Raw genomic sequence first — 23782 nt, forward strand, 5'->3', positions numbered from 1 at the left:
GTATTTTCATTTTCTTTATGTGAATGTTTTAGTAGCCACTGTTATGAGATGAGAAAAAGCCATAAATACTGTGTTATTTGAAAGCTAGGAATCACAGCCTGTATCAGTATAGGTTGGGGAATGACGTCTTGGAGAGCAATGAAGGGGAAAAGGACCTGGGGGTCTTAGTGGATGGGAGGTTGACCGTGAGCCTGCAGTGTGCTAGTGTGGTCAAGAAGGCCAGTGCCATTCTGGGGTGGATTAGAAGGGCTGTGGTTAGTAGATCAAGAGGGGTTCTCCTGACCCTCTACTCTGCCCTGGTGAGGCTGCATCTGCAGTATTGTGTCCAGTTCTGGGCCCCTCAGTTCAGGAAGGACCTCAAGGAACTGCTTGAAAGAGTCCAGCACAGAGCCACAAAGATGATTAAGAGAGTGGAACATCTTCCTTATGAAGGAGAGACTGAGGGAGCTGAGGGCTCTGTAGCTTGGAGAGGAGGAGCCTGAGGGGTGACCTCAGTCATGTTTATAAAGATGTAGAGGGTGAATGCCAAGAGGATGGAGCCAGTTTCTGCTGGGTGATGCCCAGTGACAGCACAAGGGGCACTGGTGGAAGTTGAGGCATAGGAAGTTCCATGGAATCATGAGGAAGAATTTTTCCCTTGTGAGGGTGACAGAAGACTGGAACAGGCTGCCCAGGGGGGTTGTGGAGTCTCCCTCTCTGAAGGTATGCAAGACCCACCTGGATGTGTTCCTGTGTGACATGGTCTAGGTGATCCTGCTCTGTCAGAGGGGCTGGACTGGCTGATCTTTCGAGGTCCCTTCCAGCCCCTAACATTCTGTGATTCTGTCTGAAAAGTGGAGTGTAATCCTCTAGCACAAACAGCTTTAATCCAATGTATTGCTTCTGTGAGCGTATGTGTGTAATGATGAGATTAGAGAGAGGCAAAATTGCTAAATCATTAGCTACTGAAATGATGGGCAAAGATTACTGTGTCAAGAGGAAAAGCTGAGGTTTCTTTCGTTCGTTACTCTCACAGGACAGGGAAAGCCATCCCCTGTACCGCACTGGCTGCAGGGGTGTGCTGGATGTATTGTGGCAGCCCCACAGCACTCGTGGAGCCTTCCAGCTTCTAAGTCCCACTCTACTCACTGTGCCTCTTCATAGTATTCCTGCATATCTTTTCAACATTTGTAACCTTTGTTTTCAGTGATGTATTTGAATCCCATAGGGATCAACAGTTCTGCATGATAGACAGCACAAGAGAGACTGAGATTCTACCAACTTTCACAGCTCCTATGCTTGCAGCAAACTGAAGAGGTTAGGTATCCCCAAATATGCCAGCAGGTGATCCATGGGAAGACAAGAAACACACACTGGATTTCTTGCTGGTCTGAGCTTTGCAAAATCCCTTCTCAGCTGAAGCCTGTCGGTCACTTTCATCCTGCTGATCTGAGCAGCACATGCCATCAGGCTGTCCAAGAAAAGGGGTTTCCTGTAGCACCACAGAACACCCCCTGGTCTGATTCTTCCCCAGGTACCTTACTCATTAAAATTGCTTCATTTCAGAGACCACAGAGCAGATGATGAGTGATACCACTCCTTATAATCTGTTAGGACACTTAACTTCAAGGATATTACTTCATTCTGCAAGGCTGAAAATTTCTGACTTCATCTCTCAGCTTTTGGCTCTCGTAGCATTCTTGAGAGCATGGCTGCAAATCCTCATTTAATTTACCTGCACACATTGATGAAGTAATCTCTCAAGGCTGTCTTTGCTAGGTAGGACACTTTAAGGTTCATTTTACATGAGTTGATTTTTAGACCCCATCATTTCTGTGGTCTTCCTTTGAATTCTTCAGCGTTCTCATACACTTTCTGAAGTGGGTTAATCAGATCAGGATACACTGTACCAGGACTGGGCTCAGCAAAGTGGTTGCTCAGCAAAGGGAAGGACATCTCTTTGCTCTAAGGTAGCATTCCTTTCCTGAAACATTTTTAATGAAGCCTCACATTAGTGCTCCTTGACACAGCTTTCTGAACAGAGGATTTTATCCTGTAGGCAAAAGCAGGAAATGTTTATGTCTGTAAATGTTCCTTTCATTTGATTATGTTAAAATTCACTTCTTGTAATTTGGTGTTTTAGCTAAATAATTCAGGTAACTCTGCAATGTACTTTGCTTTCTGTAACCATTCTAACTGCAGTTAACCACCCTACATTTAATGGCTGTCTAAAGTACTGATAAAAACATAGGGATGTATAAAATTTAAGGAGCCTCCCAGTACTAATTCCTTCAGCAAAAAATTAGCATTGTTAAGAGAACTGTTGTTAAGAAATCACAGAATCACAGAATCAATAAGGTTGGAAAAGACCTCAGAGATCATCAAGTCCAACCTATCACCCAACACCTCATGACTAACTAAACCATGGCACCAAGTGCCACATCCAATCCCCTCTTGAACCCATCCAGGGACGGTGACTCCAGCACTTCCCTGGGCAGCACATTCCAATGGCCTCTTTCTGTGAAGAACTTTCTCCTCACTTCCAGCCTAAACTTCCCCTGGCACAGTTTGAGACTGTGTCCTCTTGTTCTGGTGCTGGTTGCCTGGGAGAAGAGACCAAGCCCCACCAAATGACTTTGAATCAGGCACAACTAATCAATAACTTAGTTTCTTTAGTCTAAAGCTTGCCTTTTAAATTAGATACCATTTACCTTCTTTGTCTCAAAAACCCCACACTTTCTTGGACTGACTTTTTAAACATTGGGTTTTTTTCCCAGACTTTGTTACACAACTAACATTTTTTTATCCTGTATTGACTGCATTATCTTTGCAGGTCACTTTTCAACAAAGCAGTATCAGTTCAGGCTCCTAAAAATGCATACCCAGTGAGCATTCACAACAGAATTATTTCATTGGCACTATAAATCAGAGTGTCAGACAGTTATAAAATGTTCTTTTTGTGCTTTCCAGTGAGGCAGTTCAGAATTTTTTGGCTGTCTTTTCTCAAGCTCTTTCCCTTACAAGGGGGAGTGTGATGACAGTGAAGGGCAGTTACTGCACGGCAGAGATGGCATTTGCCGTAGCAGAGCAATGGTCAAAATGACAACCAAGTCATCTATTCTGTTTTGAATCCCTAATAATCTATATCCTATTTCTATCAAATCCACCTATGCCAAGCAGTTTTATATTAATCTGTTTAGAAAATAATTTTGTTTCACTGACCTCATTCATGTTGATAAAGATGTGCAGGGCGAGTGCCAAGAGGATGGAATTAGGCTCTGCTTGGGGATGCCCAGTGAGAGGACAAGGAGCAATGGGTGGAAATTGAGTCATAGAAAGTCCTGTGGAAACATCAGGATGAATTCTTTCCCTGTGAGGGTGACAGAGCACTGGAGCAGGCTGCGCAGGGGAGTTGTGGAGTCTCCCTCTCTGGAGATATTCAAGACTCACCTGGATGTGTTCCTGTGTGACCTGGTCTAGGTGATCCTGCTCTGGCAGGGGGCTGGACTGGATGATCTTTTGAGGTCCCTTCCATTCTGTGATCCTGTAGTTACTCAGTGGCTAGAGAAGTATAGTGAAAAAAGTATCCTATTTGTCCTATAATGATAGTGCACTTTTTATTGAGAGCACTGCATGTCTCTTAAGTTTCAGCAGCTATCTGCTAATGCCACATTTTCTTTGCACAGAGCATGAGGAAAGACCAAAGAGACAGAGCAGCAGTTTTTATTTTCTTCATACATTGGAAGCTGCTTTCATTAGTTTATCTCCTTCTGTAAACAAACCACACAGCATACCACATGGCAACAGCATAATTAACTGCTTGTAATATCAGGAGATGTTACCATGGGGATGAATGGTGGTTCCAAAGTATTACAACTTAGCCCTGAGTGTAGAAATGAGAAACAGGGGGTTGATGATGAAAACAGGGGGAAAGTCATTCCGTGGTCTTTTCCTCCTTCACAGGGCTGTGCAATAGAAAAAGCTTTGCTTTTTTTCCCCCTTGCCCTTAACAACTTCCAAGAACATCCAAAGTGGAAAGCATTTTAGTGCCTCCACAGACAAATGTTGAAATTTTTATGTGCAAAATGGCCAGACAAGGGAAGCAAAGTTTGCTTCTTTTTCCACTGTTTTTCACAGGCCTGTCATAGCTTTAAGGATATATTTTAAAAAAAGGTAATAATCCTGTCCTCAATTTTTCCATTAATGAAATGAAGAGGCATCCAATCTTGTAAGCCTGTCCAGTGGCTTTGTTCACAGTACAAATGCAGTGTGCTCTTCTGGCCAAGAGGGCCAATGCCACTCTGGAGTGTATTAGAAAGGCTGTTGTGGGTAGGTCAAGAGAGGTTCTCCTGCCCCTCTACTCTGCCCTGGTGAGGCCACATCTGGAATATTGTGTCCAGTTCTGGGACCCTCAGTTCAAGAGGGACAGGGAGCTACTAGAGAGAGTCCAGCCAGAGCAACAAATATTGTCAAAGGAGTAGAACATGTGCCTTATGAGGAGAGACTGAGGGAGCTGAGGGCTCTTTAGCTTGGAGAGGAGGAGCCTAAGGGGTGACCTCATTCATGTTGATAAAGATGTAAAGGGGATGGAGGTGCCAAGAGGATGGAGCCAGGCTCTGCTTGGTGATGCCCAATGACAGCACAAGGGGCAGTGGGTTGAAGCTGAGGCATAGGAAGTTCCACATGAACATGAGGAAGAATTTTTTTCCCTGTGAGGGTGACAGAAGACTGGCACAGGCTGCCCAGGGGCTTGTGGAGTCTCCCTCTCTGGAGATATTCAAGACCCACCTGGATGTGTTCCTGTGTGATCTGCTCTAGGTGATCCTGCTCTGGCAGGGGGGCTGGACTGGATGAGCTTTCAAGGTCTTTCCAGCCCCTAACATTCTGTGATTTTGTGATTACTCAGTAGCTGGAGAAGTATAGTTGCCATAGCTGTGAGCACTCCAGCCTCAACACAAATACTGTTCCTTGATGGTATTGTTTTCACACACTTTGGCCTTTTGCAGGAACTCTTATTGTCTCTGAGGTGTTCAGCAATATAATAACATTTCTCAGCATTTTTTCTTTCTGTGAGGCACTTCTCTGCTAGTGAGAATAAATCCCTCAAGGCTTAATAATTCAGAAAGCCACAATATACCAGTTGGCATTACAGCATGATCACCTGGCATCATTTTCTTTACTTTGTGAAGAATTTTGATTGTTTCCTCCCTTCTTTCACTATATGGAAAGCTAACAACTGCATCCTAGAAGAACATTTACCCTGCTAAATTTGACCTCTCTTTAGTGTCTTAGAGCAGGTCCTGAAACTTGTCAAAGAAATATCCACCCAAAAAACCACTGAAAAGGCCCCACAGTGTCTGCTCCATGCCTGTCCTTCACATTGGACATAGAACTCAGTTTGTGGTGGTAACTCAACTTAAAGTCAATCTGGAGGGTCTGAAAGAGCAAAGCTTCATTTCAGCCCCATCTCAAGTCAACACAGCAGTGTTAAATGGCTGTTCAAGTGACACCAGTTAATGACCCTTAGATCTGACACCATCTGCTGTTCCAGTGTCTTCAGGGTTTGGACCTTGTCAGCACTGGCTCAGGATTAAAGCACAGCCTCTTAACAAAAAGTAAACGTAAACCCTGGAGAAATACCAGTCCTCCATAGGCAAGTGCTAACATGAGAGATTGGGGAGGATGTTTATGAGCTTGTCAGTTTTGCTCCAGAGATAGAAGTGCTGAATTTCAACATGTCATCTGTTCAGAAGAGGCAGGAACTGTCCCTGTTCTCTAAGGCAAAAGAACCCACCACTCCTTTCCACCGGAGACATAGATTCGGACCTCCAAGTGTGTGAAAGTTTACCAAATAATTACACTTGTGGTACAGGAAGTCCTTTCCATGAGAGGCAGTTTAAAGGAACATTGGTTCAGTATTAACTCAGATATGGGAATCTTTATATAGAAACCATTCTTTTTTGATGGGCAATTTATCAGGTTATGAAAGTAGAGAATCTAGGGTCATTCCACCCTCACTTTTGCTCAAGGGCAGCACTGTGTAAATGCAGAAGGTTGCTTCTCCAGCCAGCTGAGATTCAGAAGCAATTTAGCTGCTTTCTCACATCATAGTGCCATAGCTGATAAGCGCTGCGGACTCAGCTCTGCAAAGAGGCAGCTCACAAGGTTCTGTACAGCACCCTAGGAATATGTGCAGAGGTACCCAGTTATACAGAAGAAACATAAGTCTGCCTGGTTTTATTAACTTCATCTTTGTACTCGTACTGCTGGACTTGGGCCAGCTGCCAGGGAGATACTCAGGTGGCTCTCAGGAGTCCATTGCTCAAAATCCAGATTTTTAAATAACTTTGTCGTGGAAGCAGCACCACAAAAACCTCTTGGGTCCAACCCTCATCTAGTAAGTTTAAGCTTAAGCATACTGGCTCTGCCAAGACAAAGGAAATAAATCTGTCTCTGAGCTACCCATACAGAGCTGGTTGGATCCTCCTTATGGTGCCTTTTCCCATGTGATTTCTGCTGTCTGTAATATGTTGCTGTGCCCTTCACCAGTATTCTTCTGCATCTCTGCCTGTCCAGAGTGGATTAGGGAAAGCATGTGGAAAAGTGAAGTTTTCATACCTCTTTCTTCTAAACACCACCAGCATTCCCCCAACTGGAACAACACATCAGCTCTTGGCTTGCCCAGATAGCCTGTACATAACTGTACAGAATGCATCACAGCAACAACAGAACATGAAAGGTAGTCTTTTGAGAGCTCTTTGGGGGGGATCACAGGACACATCCCTGCCACAGCCATCAGGTAGCACTGGCAGTTGTAAGATTCCCTCCTCATGGCAGTGAGGTTGGACTAGATAAGCTTTTAAAGGTCCCTTCCAAACCAAACTATTCTGTGATTTTATGAGTCTATGATTTATTTACATTTACACTGCCTGACATCCCCCAGGCAAATATTATTTGGAAAACCTATTAAACGTGGTTCAAAGCCACATTTTCACTGTGATTACTGCAGACCCTGTGAGCAAGGAAGGAAAATATAGAGGAACTAAAACTTCCAGGGTACAGTTGCTATTATAATTTCTATTTGTTGTGTGAAATAGCACCTTTAAAGGCCTAATTAGACAGGATTCATCCATCCTTCTTAACAATCAATGCAGTTGTTACAAGGATGCATTACATTATAAGGCTCATTTGCAGTGGGGGAGGGAGGGGAGAAAGTTGACTTAATTGCTTATTATTTAGAGGCTGATATATTGCCCAATGTAGATCTGGATGCAGTACTTGTTAAATGTATGCAAGATAGCACTGAATTCTTATTTTATGTAGCATATGATGAGATGAAAGGTTATGACATGTTTATAGGGATCAAATGAAATGGAAATTATTCTGCTGCCCTGGGTTGAAATGAAATGCTTCAGCATTTGTTGAGGAAGTAAGTGCATCAAATGAGTTTTCTTATGCTTGGGCCATAAATAAAGTAATTCACAGTTTATAAACCCAGTGAGATTGGAAATGCTGCACGTAAGGAAGGCCACATCAAACACAGCCCCATGGATCCTTTCCTTAAGGATAATCCCAATTACTCCTTTAGTTAAGAATAGTTATGTTAAATAACCTATAAAACCAGCTTATAAAGAAAGGGAGAACATCAACAAATTCATTAAACTGAATACAGGAATGGCTCTTGGAGAGTATTTGTGGTATAGCTTGACTGGCAAGCTCACCTATTGTCATGCTGTATATATGTGTAGAAAGAATAAAAGTGTAATTCTTCACACCCCATGAATTTTAACCACCTTTTTGTCCCTCAAGGGTGACTCCTAAGGTCAAAACCACACAGTTCAGCTGATAAAGAGCTGCTTTCTTTCTACAACTGTGCCAGTCCTGAAAGTCCAGCTGTGGTAGGCACCTACAGACACCTTGATTTGGTAGACACCTACAGACACTTTGAGTGGATGCAAAGGAGAAGATCAAAATAGTGAAGCTTGTGCACATTTCAGTGAATCCCTGTCACAGTGTTTACTTCCATTGGCCTCTTGCTTCCTTCCAAGTCATGTTTTTCATGGAATGCATAATTGCTAGAATAAGAGTTGACCATCACAACAAGAGAGATAAATGAAATTTGAACTACTTAGTGCTGTTGTCTTCATAACCACTCAGATCACAAATTATTGCTTGAGGAGGAAGTTCAACTCCTCTTGTTTGCACTTTTAATGCTGGAAGGAAAATGCAGGATTTGGAATTAGCCTGAGCTGCATTATTAAACAGCAATGTCATTATGTCCAGTTTTCAAGTGAGAGCACTTTTTCCTGCTCAGTCAGGTCAAATTCAGGCAGGAAAGAGGTATTTGTTGCAGAAAGATCAAGAAATCAATTATCCCCAGTCCATATTTCCAGCCCTCTGATGTTGGTGAAGAAGCAATCTTGCTGTTCACTAGTACACTGTGCAGGAAATGTTGGAAGTCGTTTCTGTAACCCCCAATTTCATGAAAACTCTCATACAAAAGGACTGGAATATGAGTCTAGAGAGTTGAGTGTGCCTTGGCATCTGTGGAAACCTTGGGATTCTTTTGCTATGCAGTTTTGGGAAATGGAGGTGAAGTAATACACTGAGTTCTCTCCCTACTGCTGCCTGCCTTGGCAATGAGAAGGTACTTAGGCATTCTGAGTTTGAGCTGTGTTCTCAGTAGAGAAAAGCAAGGGTGGGGAAAAAAGACAATTTAATGTGACTCTGGCACTGTTGATTGTTCACAAGTCATTGATCAGGAGCTAGTAGTAGAAGAGAGCATTCATACTACAGCTTGCAGCTATTTTGAGTTAGTTCCTCTCAGCAGGAGTCATCTTCCTGGAAAGGCCCCACCGAGACCAGCTGAAAATAGAAGCATTAGGCGAGAGAAGCACTTGTTTTCTTGATTCCTTAGCTTTCCCTCATTTAGTCTGCAGGTTGGTGGCTTGATTTGAATAGTTTTCTTGGTACTCAGACTGCATACCATAGCTTTTTAATACATTATTTCAATTTATGTGGGGATCAAACACTGTAGAAATCCTTTTCATTCTAATGCTCAACAAATGGAAAAGACAATTATATTCAGTGATTCAGCCTGTGATGAAGGATTACTTTCCTGCCTATGAAGGCTCTGGACTTCCAATGTTTTATATTCCAGACCTTTTGAAAGTAGAGAAAAAGTAGGAAATCATGCATTGTTTGTTGAACAGCAGAAATCAGGATCTAAAGTATTGTTCTATAAGTAAACATGAATATATTTTGTTTTCCAAATTGTAAGGCTAGACAATTTAGATTGAAGTGTGAAAAAAAGGCAAGTCAAATGTTGGATAGGATAGGATAGGATAGGATAGGATAGGATAGGATAGGATAGGATAGGATAGGATAGGATAGGATAGGATAGGATAGGATAGGATAGGATAGGATAGGATAGGATGGGATGGGATAGACCAGACCAGGTTGGAAAAGACCTTCAAGATCATCAAGTCCAACCTATCACCCAACACCATCTTAGCAACTAAACCATGGCAGGTAAAGAGGAAGAAGGTGGGAGCTAGGAGGACAGAGAAGGACCTGACATAGTTTAAATAGTCTGCAGAGCTACTAGAACTGTAGTTCCTCTGGGCTGGTTTGTACTATAGCATTGCTTTGGATTTCCCTGACGTGGGGAAGACCACCACAGCTCCAGCTCAGATGTGTTAGCCAGCTTCCAGCTCTGTCTCCTGCAAACACCACATGCCAGAGTATTGAAATGCACCCTTGGAGGACAGCACTATAGCTGTAGAAGGCAGGAATCTTCTAAAGTGACAGGACTGCACTGTTCTTCCTGTCACATAAGTTTTGCTCAGCCCTAGGTCTTTCACCTGAAAGAAGGAATTGGAAAGGGAATGAAACTCAGTCTTTTTCTAAAGAGCAGCATTCTAGCATCTGCAGCAGTCTTAGGATCAAGATGAAGATTGCTGCACCTCTACCCTGACCCTTCCTGTGAGCTGCAGCAGGTTCTGGTAATTGTCCTTGAGTGGTTTCCAAAGCATTTGCAGGTTCAAAGATGCACATAACTCTGTTAGGCACAGAGGCTGATGTTTTCTTCTAGGGACCAGTAGTAGCCTAGATCCATTGGTACACTGTGGTAGTAGAAGTCCTGCTGCAGCAGAGCACTGCTGGAGACCTTCTGGCTGCACTGGGCTGGCCTTACTTCCACAGCTAGTAAGGCTGTCACCCTGTAGGTCTGTGTGTGAAATTATGTTTGCAGGTCCCAGGATTTTATTTTGAGAGCACAAGTCAGTGGTAGATTGGCATCGTGTCAGACAGTATTTAGAGTTCTCTCTTTACCTTTTTTCATCTTTTGATGTTGCAGGAAATATTCAAGAGGTCATATTACAAGAACATTTGGAAAAAGAAGATGAAATTCTAGTTTCCTTGGCTGGTTTGAAGCAGGTATAACTTTTGCTTAGTTTAGCTTTCTTGTACCCTTCAGTGTTATTAAGCCTTTCTCTTTTTTGCTCTTTATGTATACTGCTGTTTATTCTTGTAATGACTGTTTTGCTAACACCAATGCATCGACCAGGGCAAGACTGTTGTGTTTCTTGATGGAAAATGTACCCACTAGGCAATAATCATGGCTGTGTCCCCATTCTTTACATGTGACAACACTTGAATGTCCTTGAATTAAAATACAAAATACTATGGTCATAAAAGAGAATGCTGCTGAGCATCTGTGGTTCTGATTATACTGCCCTCTGCTCCCTCAAAATACATTTTATGAGGAACTATGCAGCATATGTTAAGCCTGTAACAAGGTAGGTAATAATCTTAAGAGCTTCATCCTCTGTAGGTTTCCTGGATAGTTGTTTTCCAGCCTCCAGTGCAACCGAATTGCACTGATATTTTTATCTGTAAGCAATAAAGAGATGAATGTTGACTTGCTCTCTGTCTCTGCAAAGCAAATACTCTGGGGAACTGTTGCATGAGAGCATTCTGCACAAAGTTTTAGGAAGTTACAAGAGGGATATGGAGGTGCTGGAAGGTGTCCAGAGAAGGGCCAGGAGGATGATCAGGGGGCTGGAGCACCTCTCCTATGAGGACAGACTGAAGGAGTTGGGGCTGTACAGTCTGCAGAAGAGAAGGCTCTGAGGTGACCTCATTGTGGCCTTCCAGTATCTGAAGGGGGCTGCAAGAAGGCTGGGGAGGGACTTCTCAGGATCTCAGGTAGTGATAGGATAGGGGGAATGGAATGAAGCTGGAGGTGGGGAGGTTCAGGCTGGATTTGAGGAGGAAGTTCTTCACCATGAGAGTGGTGAAGCCCTGGAATGGGTTGTCCAGGGAGGTGGTTGGGGTGCTGTCCCTGGAGGTGTATAAGCCCAGGCTGGCTGAGGCTGTGGCCAGGCTGATGTAGTGTGGGGTGTCCCTGCCCATGGCAGGGGGGTTGGAACTAGATGATCCTTGTGGTCCCTTCCAACCCTGACTGATACTATGATACTACTATGATAAGTTCAAAATTCCTACAAATTTCTACCTTGCATCCTTTCTCCTCCCATTCAGATCAAGGATATCCTGAAAGGTTCCTTGCGTTTCAACCAGAGCCAGCTGGAAGCTGAAGAGAATGAGCAGATCACTATAGCTGATGATCATTACTGTTCCAACAGTCAGAACAAGGGGACAGGTGATGTCCTAAAGGGACCTGTTATGACAAAGCAACAGTTTGTCTCAGAGCCACAGGTAAGATGAAAGCATTTCACATGGGCTGTCGATGGAATTAGTCTTACACCTTCTGAAGACGTCCATTAGCACATCCAGACATGGTGCCATGGCTTAAAGCATCTCTCTAGCTTCTGTCCTACTCCCATCAATTATTTTTAGTCTAGTCTTATGCTCTACACACAGATATTTAAGTTTAGGTGTTATGCAGTGTTTGGGGAGAGGTTTCTTTCTTCAGATCATTGAATTACAGAGTCACAGATCTATTTCCAACAAATATGTATAAACTGGAGCTAAATGTTCCCATATCAAATGTTCTGATATGATTACTCTCATTGTCCTTGTCCTCCAGAATCCCCTTATGTAAGAGCTGATTATCTGCATTGCAGTGTATTCATGGCAAGTGCCAAAAAGGAAACAGCAAAGAGATTGCTTTTACCTTCTACTCCATTGTTTTGACTTTCTCCTTGAACCAAGTAAACAGTTCTTTCACATACAAAGCATGCAGTCACAGGCCAGGATGATACACAGAGAGAGGTATTTTACTTCCATGGTAAAAGACCTTTCTCTGTCTAAGACTCAGCCTGACTCAAAAGTGAACTTCAAACCAAGTACTTTTATATATGCACATTTGAGACATTTGAATGTGTCCAGAGAAGGGCAACAAGGCTGGTGAGAGGTCTCAAGCACAAGCCCTGTGAGGAGAGGCTGAGGGTGCTGGGGGTGTTTAGCCTGGAGAAGAGGAGGCTCGGGGGAGACCTTATTGCTGTCTACAACTACCTGAAAGGAGTTTGTGGCCAGGTGGGGGTTGGTCTCTTCTCCCTGGCAACCAGCAACAGAACAAGAGGACACAGTCTCAAAGGGAAGTTTAGGCTTGAGGTGAGCAGAAAGTTCTTCCCAGAAAGAGTAATTTGCCATTGGAATGTGCTGCCCAGGGAGGTGGTGGAGTCACCATCCCTGGAGGTGTTTAACAAGAGACTGGATGAGGCACTTGAAGCCATGGTTTAGTTGTCCTGAGATGTTAGTGTTAGGTATTAGGTAATAGGTTGGACCTGATGATCTCTGAGGTCTTCTCCAACCTGGCTGATTCTATGATTCTGTGATATATGCATGTTGCTGTATTGGAGTTCTGTTAAGGCTTCCACCCCTGGTAGTAAGACTTGTAAATCAGTGGCAGTGCTGTCACCTCAGAGTCTGACTGAGTCTGCAAGCAGTTTACTTTTGACAAGCAGTACTTAGGAACTACCAGAAATATTTGTTCATTTTCAAGTCATGAACAGGGGGCTATTTTGCTTTAGTACATACAATCCCCATAAGTTAGAGCACTCTGTGTGAAGTGCTCTATTTCATTTGTATTTCAGTATTAGAAGGAATACCAAACTTTGCCTTTTTCCTTTTTTCCCCACTTAGTTATGGTAGGTTCAAAGAGCAAAGCTTTGCTAAAAAGCTTTCATTGCTTTTTTATCTGTTGCCATTACAGTGGCTGCTTTATACCATAATAAAGGCATAGGTTAAACTGATAGCACATATTGGAGTGTTCATATGATGACCTTCTGTTATTTGCCCTTCATCTCCTAGCATTTTATACAAAGTACCTTTAGCTTTCCTGCCAAAATGGCAAATAGTAGGTTTTGGTGAGTTTCACTGGGATTTTTTGACTTTTACTTTGTTTACTGAAAGGTAGCATGCCATACAAAATGAGAACATGCTTTATGAGTGTATGTAGGCCCTGCTTGTGCTGGAGAAGCCTTTACTCAAATGCTGCTCTAAACCATGTGTCACTAAGCAGAGGCTGAGGGGCTTTGCACCTGGAGTGCATAGTGTGGAGCAGATAAATATGTTTAATATTTTTATCAATGACAGAGAGAGTGAGATTGAATGCACCATCAGCAGGTCTGCAGATGATACCAAGCAGAGTCAATACACCAGAGGGACAGGATGGCATTCAGAAGGACCTGGACAGGCTGGAGAGGTGGTGCCCAGCTGAACCTCTTGAGGTTCAACAAGAGCAAGTGCAGTGTCCTGCACCTGGGCCACAACAATCCTCCTATCAATACAGACTGTGGGATGAGGTGATAGAAAAAAGCCCTGAGGAAAAGGACTTGGGGATGATGATGGATGAGAAGCTGGACATGAGCAGGCAGTGTGAGCTTGCAGCACAGAAGGCAAATCACAGCCTGGGCTGCATCAAAAGATGCACTGCCAGCAGATCCAGAGAGGTGATTCTGCCACTTTGCTCTGGTGAGACCTCACCTGGACTACTGTGTACAGGTCTGGAGCCCTCAATATAGGAAAGCCATGGACCTGATGGAGAGGGTCCAGAGGAGTACCACGAAAATGATCAGGGGGTTGGAGCATCTCTGCTATGAGGACAGGCTGAGGGAACTAGGGGTGTTCAGCCTGGAGAAGAGGAGGCTCTGGGATGACCTAATAGCAGCCTTCCAGTTCCTCAATGGGGCCTACAGGAAGGATGGAGAGAGACTGTTTACAAAGGTCTGCAGTGACAGGACAAGGGGCAATAGCTTCAAACTAGAAAAGAGCAGATTTACACTGGGCATCAGGAAGAAGTTCTTTACTTTGAGGGTGGTGGAACACAGGAACAGGTTGCCCAGGAAGGTGGTTGAGGACTCCTCCCTGGAGTTATTCAAGGTGAGGCTTGACGAGTACCTGGGCAGCCTGATCTAGCTGGGGATGTCTCTGCTGACAGCAGGAAGGTTGGGCTGATGACCTTTGGAGATCCCTTCGAGCCCAGATTATTCTCTGATCATATGATTTTATGAATCCTGAGCTGTGCAGGTTTCTTTCCACTGGAAACTTCTGAGGCAATATTAATGAAGCCTGATCTTGCCCCAGGGTGTAGTCCAGGTATATATATCTAGCCCCAGGAATTGAGGGGTCCTATGATTTTGGAGGATACTGATAAGTCAACTATGAGCAATGTGAGTTAGAGGCTGTGCAAAGTGAGCTCCTGCAGAGCATTGTTGAGGCTTCAGCACTGCCTGGTCTACATTTGGAAGTGCAGTACTTCACAGGGATTAGCCACCACTCCTCTTATCATCTGGAAGTTCCAATTATGATAATGAGCAACAGCCCCTTTGATAGAAGCATAAAGATTAGGGTTAGAAATGGCAGTCTGGGAGGACTCTTAGTATCCCAACATTCTGTTCCTGTTTCTGAGCAGTTTTTAACTGCTGTGTCTGAAATGAAACAAAAAGATAAGGCCTTTAATCCCATTTTAATAAAACACAGAAGAATGAAATTGCTGAATTCAGTGGACTGTGACATTCAGCTGTTAAATGATGGGGTCATGTCTTGCCTCAAACCAGGCCATGGCCCAAGCTTTTAGTTCTGTGGACTGTACTGATGCCCTGGATCAAGCCAGGAGTACTTAACTGAGAGAGCTGCAAGGGGATTAAAATTTCCAACCATTCTAGACCATTTAATGCATTTCCTACTACATAAATTTCATTGGATTTACATTTTCTGTGACTTTAGTAAGGCACATAATTCTGTTTAATGTGACTTGTACTGTAGTGGAATTATAGGTGGCATTTTCTAGGCCAGCTGGAAAAGTTATAGGGGTTGCTGTTGCGTAACTGAGATTAAAATCTGGCCTTTTGTGCTTTGTTGTTATATAGATATAAATTATTTATCATCCTTACTGGGGTTTTTTAAGTGGTCTTCCCCTTTCTTGCCTCCAAATCCCTTTCTGGAAAGTCAGGATAAGGATACATCCCTCCTCTGGATAGGAAAGCTGTGAAATTAAAAGTGAAAAAACCCATGAAGATAAAGGCTCAAAGAAACTCTTTGGAATGTTTGCCTTTGGTAGCAGCCTGCAGTTGACAAACAGAAGATTTCTGTTGCTAAATAATGAAGGGTAATTAACACATTATCTTGCCTTTATGTCTGCTCAAAGAAGGAGGCAAAATGAGCTGCTGTTCTTCTAAGCTTTCTTGAATTGTATCCTTACAGTTAGCTTTAACTCCTTCACAGTGGGAAGGCAGTTGAGATGAGCCTGGTCCTAGTAGCTGATATTCATCAGGAAAAAATCGTTTGGAGAAGCCATATGGCAACGGGCAGTGAGGTTGTTAACTTTCAAAGCTACTGGAAGTATAATTCTGTCATTTTTCATTTATTCAGTAGTGGCAGCAGATGGAAGAAAACATGGTTCACGTCAGCGTGAGTTTCCTGAAGCAGAAACAGGCAGGAGAAGAAGGGAGGAGGTATTTTACCTCTGGAAATAGCAGTACCAAAATACTAGTGTATGCCAGGGGCAGACAAACACTTAGGGCAAGCCCTTTTAGAGCAGTTTGGAGTCAAGATCTATACTTTGCAGCTTCTCTGATACTTCAGTGTGCAAGAGTTCTCTTTAACTGAACCAAAAACTGTGGCTAGAAGGAGTAGTGTTGCAAAGCACAGCACCAGTGACAAGATATGCAGATGAGCAGTTTTCTTTCTTTTCACTTCATGAGAGGGCAGGGTACTTTTTAACCACATAAGAGTACACACTTGGAAGCAGAATTTAGGAAACTGCAACAGCATTGCCAAGTGTTTATGATGGAGGACCTTGCTGGGGCTCATTGTCAAAAGGAAGACACCCTGTTAGCATCCTTGGGGAATACTGATCTAGCTATGCCAGTGTGGCACTAGGTTACATCTGTGTCGCTCTACACAAGGTGGATCACAGGATCACAGGGTTGGAAGGGACCTCCAGAGATCCAGTCCAACCCCCCTGCCAGAGCAGGATCTAGCAGAGGAATACATCCAGATGGGTCTTGAAAGCCTCCAGAGAAGGAGACTCCACGACCTCTCTGGAGAGCCTGCTCCAGTGCTCTGAGACCCTTCCAGTGAAGAAGCTCCTCCTCATGTTGAGGTGGAGCCTCCTGTGCTGTAGTTTCTCTCCATTGCCCCTTGTCCTATCCCAGGGTGCAACTGAGCAGAGCCTGTCCCCTCCCTCTTGACCCCCAGCCCTCAGATATTTGGAAACATTGATTAAATCTCCTCTCAGTTTTCTCTTCTCCATCCACCTCAGATGTGAGGCCCATGAGGACTGCAGTGGCATGATCTCGATAGCCTGGTGTAGTGCATCACTTTGCAAAATGAGACTCTGCTTCCCTCCCTGAGAGCTTTTCAGGAGAAGTATAGAAAGCAGCCATTGAATTACACAGCAGTGGTTGTTTAAAGGAATGTGGATTTGTGTTGCAGGGGGAAACAAAGCACTGAAATTTGGAATATGGCATTTAGAGCTCCAAAAAAAACCTTTGCCTGGCCCTCTCTTGTGGCTGTACTGGGTCCTGGCCCTCTCTTGTGGCTGTACTGGGTGCCTACAGCCAGCCAACTACTACTGTGAACCTCAGGAGCTTCAACAAGGCCAAGGGCAAGGTCCAGCACCTGGGTCAGGGGAAACACCAACACCATAGATGTTGGGGGATGAAAGGATTGAGAGGGACTTGGAAGGGGTGTAACTGGACATGAACTGGAAGTGTGTACTTACAGCCCAGAAAGCCAACTGTATCCTGGGCTGTATCAAAAATAGCGTGGCCAGCATGTTGAAGAAGGTAGTTCTGCCCCTCTTCTGCTCTGGGAGACCTCACCTGGAGTCCTGTGTCCAGCTCTAGTGTCTGCAGCACAGGAAAAGCATGGACCTGTTGGAGCAACTCCGGAATAGGGACACAAAAATGATGAAAGGACCTCTTTTGTGAGGGCAGGCTGAGAGAGTTGGGGTTGTTCAGCCTGAAGAAAGCTCCAGGGGAGACCATACTGTGGGTTTTCAGTAATTAAAGGATGAGGTCAATCTTTTCATTAGGGTCTATTACAACAGGACAAGGAATGGTCATTTTAAATTAAAAGAGTGGACATCTAGACTGGACCTAAGGAAGACAGTTTTTCCAAGGAGGGCAGTGGAACACTTGAACATATGACCTAGGCAAGTAAGAGATGTCCCATCCCTGGAGACATTCAAGGTCAGGCTGGATGGGACTGAGCTATCCCCCTTACTGCATGGGGGTTTAGAGCAGATGACCTTTAAAGGTCTCTTCCAACCCAAACTATTACATGATTGCATGATTCTGCGCTGGAGCAGAGCCACAGCTGTGTGCTGCCTATGTCCTCAGCTCCCTGGAGATGGCAGCCAGTTGAGTGACAGCTCATTTTGAACAGACTAGATGAAAGCAAAAGTCTAATTAATAACAAATGATAGCTCAGAAGCGCTTAAATACTGAGGTATCTCTCCTTGTAGGATAGATCTGTTTTAACTTCATAGAAACTGCTTGAAGTTGTTGATGAAGTATTGAAGTGGGTTAATTACCAAACAGAATACTAGGGATTATTATACCTAGATCATAATATTATTATACCTAGACATTATGTAGGTAACACCCAAAGAACATCAATTATAAATACAGGCTGTTTTAAATACTCAGTGCAGTCCTTGTTCATATGGATTGTGTAAGGGAACAGGCCACACTTCTGTATTTGACCAGATTCTCACACTCAGCTGAGCATATGTCTTCTTTGTGGCTTTTAACAATTTGTAACCACTTTGTCAATAGCAAAGACTTCCAGTCCCTTGTTCCATAGTGCAGTCACTCTTCATCACCACTGACTTTTGCTCCCTGAGCAGTTCCCTTTCAAGAATGTTCTGATCAGTAATCAGAGCCATGGAGAATTGTTTTCTGTTTGTAACAATAGATTTGGCTAAATCAATTTTTCTGGAGGCCATGGATACCACAGCTCCCAAGCTGTGTCTTGCTGGTACTTGTAATGACCTCCATGCTCCAATACATTGTACACTGTGCTACATTTGTCTATCTCATCCAGGTTATTCCTGCTCTTTTTTGTAACTGCTTTCATATTTCCTCTAATACTTACAATCCCTCTTTTACCCCAAAGTGAATTTACTGTTTTGTTTGTTTGGTGGAAAAGTCACAGGTGAAGGGCTTGTAATTGACACACGTTGACATAACACATTTCCCCAGCTGCCCCTTTACTTCTTTTGCTCAGTCTTGCATTAGTGTGATCAAACATATTGGTTTCAGGATCACACAACTTCAGGATGCTTGTCCCCACAGGCTGCTCGCAAGGCTGCATTATTCCCCTGGAAAAATTTGTGTGAGAGCACCTAAGAAGCAGTCACAGTCTTGTTAGAGGCACACATCACTACATAGCACATGAGTCAAATGCAGCTCTTGCAGAAGAAAACAGTGTTGTCCCTTTGGGTTGCAACCAAGCTAGTAGGCTGGCAGCTGTCAGCAAGTCAGAAATCCCACTCTGCTGTATATGGCAGTCCTCTCCTGATTACATACAGCTCTGACTGTAAAAAACCTGGGATTTGGAACATGAGATTGTGAGTTCACAGAGCATTCTAATACACTGAGATGTAATCTTGATCCTGAGTGCTCAGGGACACGCATTTTCCAAGGCATAACCAGACAGAAGAGAGTTTCCTGAACCCACCAGGGATTCTCTGGTGGAGTTAGGAAATACTCAACAACACTAAGCCTGGAAGCCCTGGGAGCCCTGATCTGTCAAATCCGAACCGGTACACACCAGAGCAGGTCTATGTATGTCTCCAGTTCCACAGACCGGAATTTTAATAGAGGCCACGTTATACCGAACCATTCTGACAAACTCCAACAAGTTCTTTACTGTGAGGGCGGTGGAACACTGGAAGATGTTGCCCAGGGAGGAGGCTGAGGCTCCTTCCCTGGAGATACACACGGTGAGGCTCAACAAGGCCCTGGGCAGCCTGATCTAGTTGGGGATGTCCCTGTGGAGTGTGGGGAGGTCAGACTAGATGACCTTTGGAGGTCCCTTCTGGCCTGGACCATTTTATGATTCATTGATTCTTTGTACATGCAAATTGGCCAAAGTATCCCTCAGTGGTGATTCCTTCATCCAATTCACATGTCACTGACTTGCATCATAAACCTTGTGAAGTGGGAAAACTAACTAAAGTCCTTCCTGTGCTGTTGTCTCACAGACTACAACTGATTCGAGCACTAGTGAGAGCAAGACTGCTGATGACTATATTGTGGTTTCTAAAGAAGAGGAAGGAAGCAGAAGTGGGGTCCCTGAGCCAGCGCGGTCACTTCAGGCACCCAAGGAGGCAACGGCGAAGGCAGAAGCTCCATCTCGCTCTTCTTTGGTATTCTCTGACCCACTGATGGGCTCCATTTCAGCCTCCTCCAGCAACCTGAGCTCCAGCCCTGATGACGACAGTAGTAACAACAGCAAGGATTCTGACTTTGCTATTGTCAGCCCTCTGGACATCTAAAGAAACAGGTTGGGAGAGTTTGGGATGTCAATCGTTAACAACTCGTCTCAAATTCCTGCAGTTCCACAGGCTGGATAGTTCTTTGGGTTTGAATGACAGAAAATAGTTAAAGGTAACTCATTTCATCTGCCAAAAGCCTATATTGAAAACAAGGAGGGAAAGGAAAAAAAGGCAATTTGCAACTTTTCCAAAAGAATAGACACCTTTTGATAACCGCCTTAAATAAAGACCCAGTAAAACCCAGCTCTCATATACAGCTACTGTTTTACTTAGGAGCTTTCTTACCATAGAACTCTTGCTTTCCCAAAACATAGAATAGTGTGTGCTAGGTACTATAATGGATTAGGAAATAGGTAGATAGCTGGCATCAGACCTGAAGCAGCAAAGACAAGCTAGACTTAATATCATCTTTGTACAAAAATATGCCTGACTGGGTTTTCTAAGTGGAAAAGTAGTACCACTGCTTCTAAGTAGAAAAGGTTTCTTCAGAGAGTCTGACAAGAGAAGCAAGGAATGTACATCAGAAAGATTAAAAGCATCATCCTGGCACTAAGCTTGTTCTCAGCTGAGCAATCCTAGTTTCTTTGTTTTCATCAGGCAGTAGCCTGAGGTGCATTCAAGGCAGAGATTTGTGCACTTGTTCTTCAGTGCTGTCTTACAGGAGAATGTGCAACAAATTCCTTGAGAACAGGGACCTATAATGACAGAGCCTTATTTCCTTTTGCCTACTTTTTTTTTTCCCCTTGAGAATTCCAGTTCACCCCTTTGCCTCTTGACTTCTGTCTAATTTTGCTCTCCCTGCCATGAATTCTCTTCTTATTTTACCGAGACTACCACGGTTAAAACAGTAGGTGCAAGGGAAATGGCAGTATTTCATAGTGTAGACCTGAGCCAGCTGAGCTAAAAGTAGCCTGAGTATGATAACTTACCAGGGAAAGGTGCAAAGCAAAAGGAGACGTTCATTATGAAAAGCACTTTATGTCTCGTTGCTATTATCTTCTATAGACTCTGTTTACATATATTCCTGTATGATTTCCACATTTTCTAGCCAAGAAAAACTGAATGGTGCAGCAGCATTAACCAACAGAAAGTTGCTAATCAACTCTAGAACTTGTTCTTCTCTGGCTAGGTGTATTTCTTTCCCTTCAAGTACACAGTACATCTAATAGCAGATTTTTCAGGGAGATAAGGAGCAAGGGTTTGTGATCTCTGATCCTTTTAAACTGCATTGGAATCCACAAAAAGAAACCTGTGGTGAGTGGACACTTCCTGCAGAACCTACCCAGAAGTAGCCTGAGGAATGACTGCTGGAATGTCACCCTGTAACAGCAGCAGAGAGAATTGCATTGTTTACTTTTCATCTACATGACACCATGAGACAACCTCATAACCGCATGGCAAGGCTTGTGTTCGTTTGGAGTTAAGACGTGGTAGTTATTTGCTGCTTACTCTGTCATTGTCAGCAGACTTCAGCTCTGTATTCCAAAGATAAGGTGACATGTGTTCTGCTGGGTTTAGGTTTTGCAAGGTCTGTGTCAGGGGCTGAATCCAAGAGATAATTGTCACGTAACCACATGGTAGCTGCCATGTTCTTACATGTTAAGAAGCCACCGTGTCGTCCTTCAGAGATTATTTGTGCCTTGGAGAGGAAAAAGATGCCAGAATGTTATGGGTAGGCATAGCATCATACCTCTCTGTGACAGAGTGCTCTGAGCAGTCAGGTGACTGCTGAGATGAAAGATCTCTTAACTGCATAACATTGCTGGAGAAGTGTTTGTTTGGCTTTAATTGTGGAATTCAGCATGCGTGCCTGACTTCAGGTTTATTTGGTTTCCCTGGGCCTGCATGGATGCCAGGGGGATTAAGTGGATGCTGGTTTATTTAAGTCTTTCAAGCTTTTCTAAGCCTTAACCCATTCAACAAGGCTTGTGCCACGCCACCAACAAAGGAGAATCTGTTCAAGAAGGACCTTCAGGAAGAGGAAAGATGCGTTCTGGGGACAGAGAGAAAACTTTTATATTCTGTGCTACATAAACCTTCAAAGATTCCAGTACTTTTGGCAGGGGAAAAATACTTTTCCTTCCTTTTTTTTTTGTAATGTTTTTAGTTTTTTTACTCATGAGTCTTTTGCTTTCTGTTCTGGTGGTTTATTTCAGGGATCACATTGCCCTTTTCCTGAACAAGCTCATTGCCAGCGCAAGGGAGTGAGCTGTACAGCTCTTTTATTTTTGTAAGTTACTGGGTATCTCTAATACTGCATATTTTAAAACCACTAAAAGTAGATAAAAAGAAAAAAAAATCTTGGGAGTTCCTAACAAGTTTTCACTGCTAATCAGTGGGCAGTGGTGAGCTGAATACCGTGAGCTATGACAAAAATTCTCAGCAGCAGACAAAATTGTTATACAAAGAAGATCAGAGCAAATTCCAATGCATGAATCTGCTTTGGTTATACCATGTCCTTCCACATTCTCCCTCTTATGTTGTCTCCCATACTTGATCATAGTGCAGGGAGAGTTAGAATTTTGTACATTCATTAAGTTAGAAACTTGTAAGTTGGAGAAAATGTCAAACTGCCCCCCCCCTCCCCCCGTCTGGTGTTATGTTAAGAGTATACCAAGAAAGAAATTGCCATTTATATATATATATATGATTATTCTTTTTCTCTGAAGATGACCTGCTCCTAATGTTCATGGGTAACAATAATCAGATAGAAACATTGTATGCATTGCAACTTGCTGATGGAAACTACTGTGGGATTGAGATATGTATCTGAGACTGTCGTACCGTATCTCACGTCTGTAATCGATGACGATTTGAAGTCTCTTGCATGTCCTGTCAGTTGTGCGTGCTGCGGAAAGGCAGTACCAGAGTTTGACTGGGTGTTCATTTAGTTGTGGAACTTTATATCTTTACTCTGGAAGAACATCTAGCCCGCTTTATTAAAGAAAATATTAACAAGTTCCCTGGGCTGTGCTTGTGCTGTTTTCTCAGAAAGGAGGGAGTGTTTCTTGGCTGGAACAGTGGGAGCTCAATTTCTGAACAGGGGTGACTTAAAGTTTTTAAACTGTTGTTGTTCTTCATGGTTCAGTTCTGGAGCCCCTATTACAGGAAGGATCTGGAGGTGCTGGAACATGTCCAAAGACTAGAATCATAGAATCAACAAGGTTGGAGAAGACCTCAGAGGTCATCAAGTCCAACCTGTCACCCAAGACCTCATACCTACTATACCATGGCACCAAGGGCCACATACAATCTTCTCTTGCACACCTGCAGTGATGGTAGAATAGAATAACTTCAAGATCATTGCATCCAACCTATCATCCAACACCACCTAATCAACTAACCCATGCAACCAAGCACCCTGTCAAGTCTCCTCCTGAACATCTCCAGTGATGGTGACTCCACCACCTCTCTGGGCAGCACATTCCAATGGCTAACAACTCTCTTAGTGAAGAACTTTCTCCTCACCTCCAGCCTAAACTTCCCCTGGTGCAGCTTGAGACTCTGTCCTGAGTGCTGGAGCTCTTCTCCTGCAAGGATAGAGAATTGTGGCTGTTCAGTCTGGACAAGAGAAGGCTTCAAGGAGACCTTATTGTGGCCTTCCAGTATCTGAAGGGGGCTACAAGAAAGCTGGGAAGGGACTTTTTAGGGTGTCAGGTAGGGATAGGACTAAGGGGAATGGAGTAAAACTAAAAATGGGTAGGTTCAGATTGGATGTTAGGAAGAAGTTCTTCCCCATGAGGGTGGTGAGACACTGGAACAGGTTGCCCAGGGAGGTGTTTATTCACCATGGGAGTGTTTAGCCTGGAGAAGAGGAGGCTTAGGGGAGAC

General features: G+C 43.7%; 1 protein-coding gene across 8 annotated transcripts in view; it reads left to right on the forward strand.

Moving 5' to 3' along the window:
• The window catches only part of TBC1D5 (TBC1 domain family member 5), a 331491-nt gene extending 308559 nt beyond the window's left edge, over positions 1 to 22932 (forward strand). For all 8 annotated transcript variants that reach the window (XM_068152338.1, XM_068152339.1, XM_068152334.1 and 5 more), the window contains 3 exons: positions 10337 to 10416; positions 11521 to 11697; positions 19658 to 22932. In XM_068152338.1, coding sequence (XP_068008439.1) covers positions 10337 to 10416; positions 11521 to 11697; positions 19658 to 19951 — 551 coding nt within the window. In that variant the 3' untranslated portion in view covers positions 19952 to 22932. The remainder of the gene's footprint in view (positions 1 to 10336; positions 10417 to 11520; positions 11698 to 19657) is intronic.
• The last annotated feature ends 850 nt before the right edge of the window (positions 22933 to 23782 follow it).

Source organism: Melanerpes formicivorus, unplaced genomic scaffold, assembly GCF_026170545.1.
Source record: "Melanerpes formicivorus ecotype bairdi unplaced genomic scaffold, bMelFor1.0.p_v2 SCAF_23, whole genome shotgun sequence".
In the NCBI taxonomy this organism is placed as follows: domain Eukaryota; kingdom Metazoa; phylum Chordata; class Aves; order Piciformes; family Picidae; genus Melanerpes; species Melanerpes formicivorus.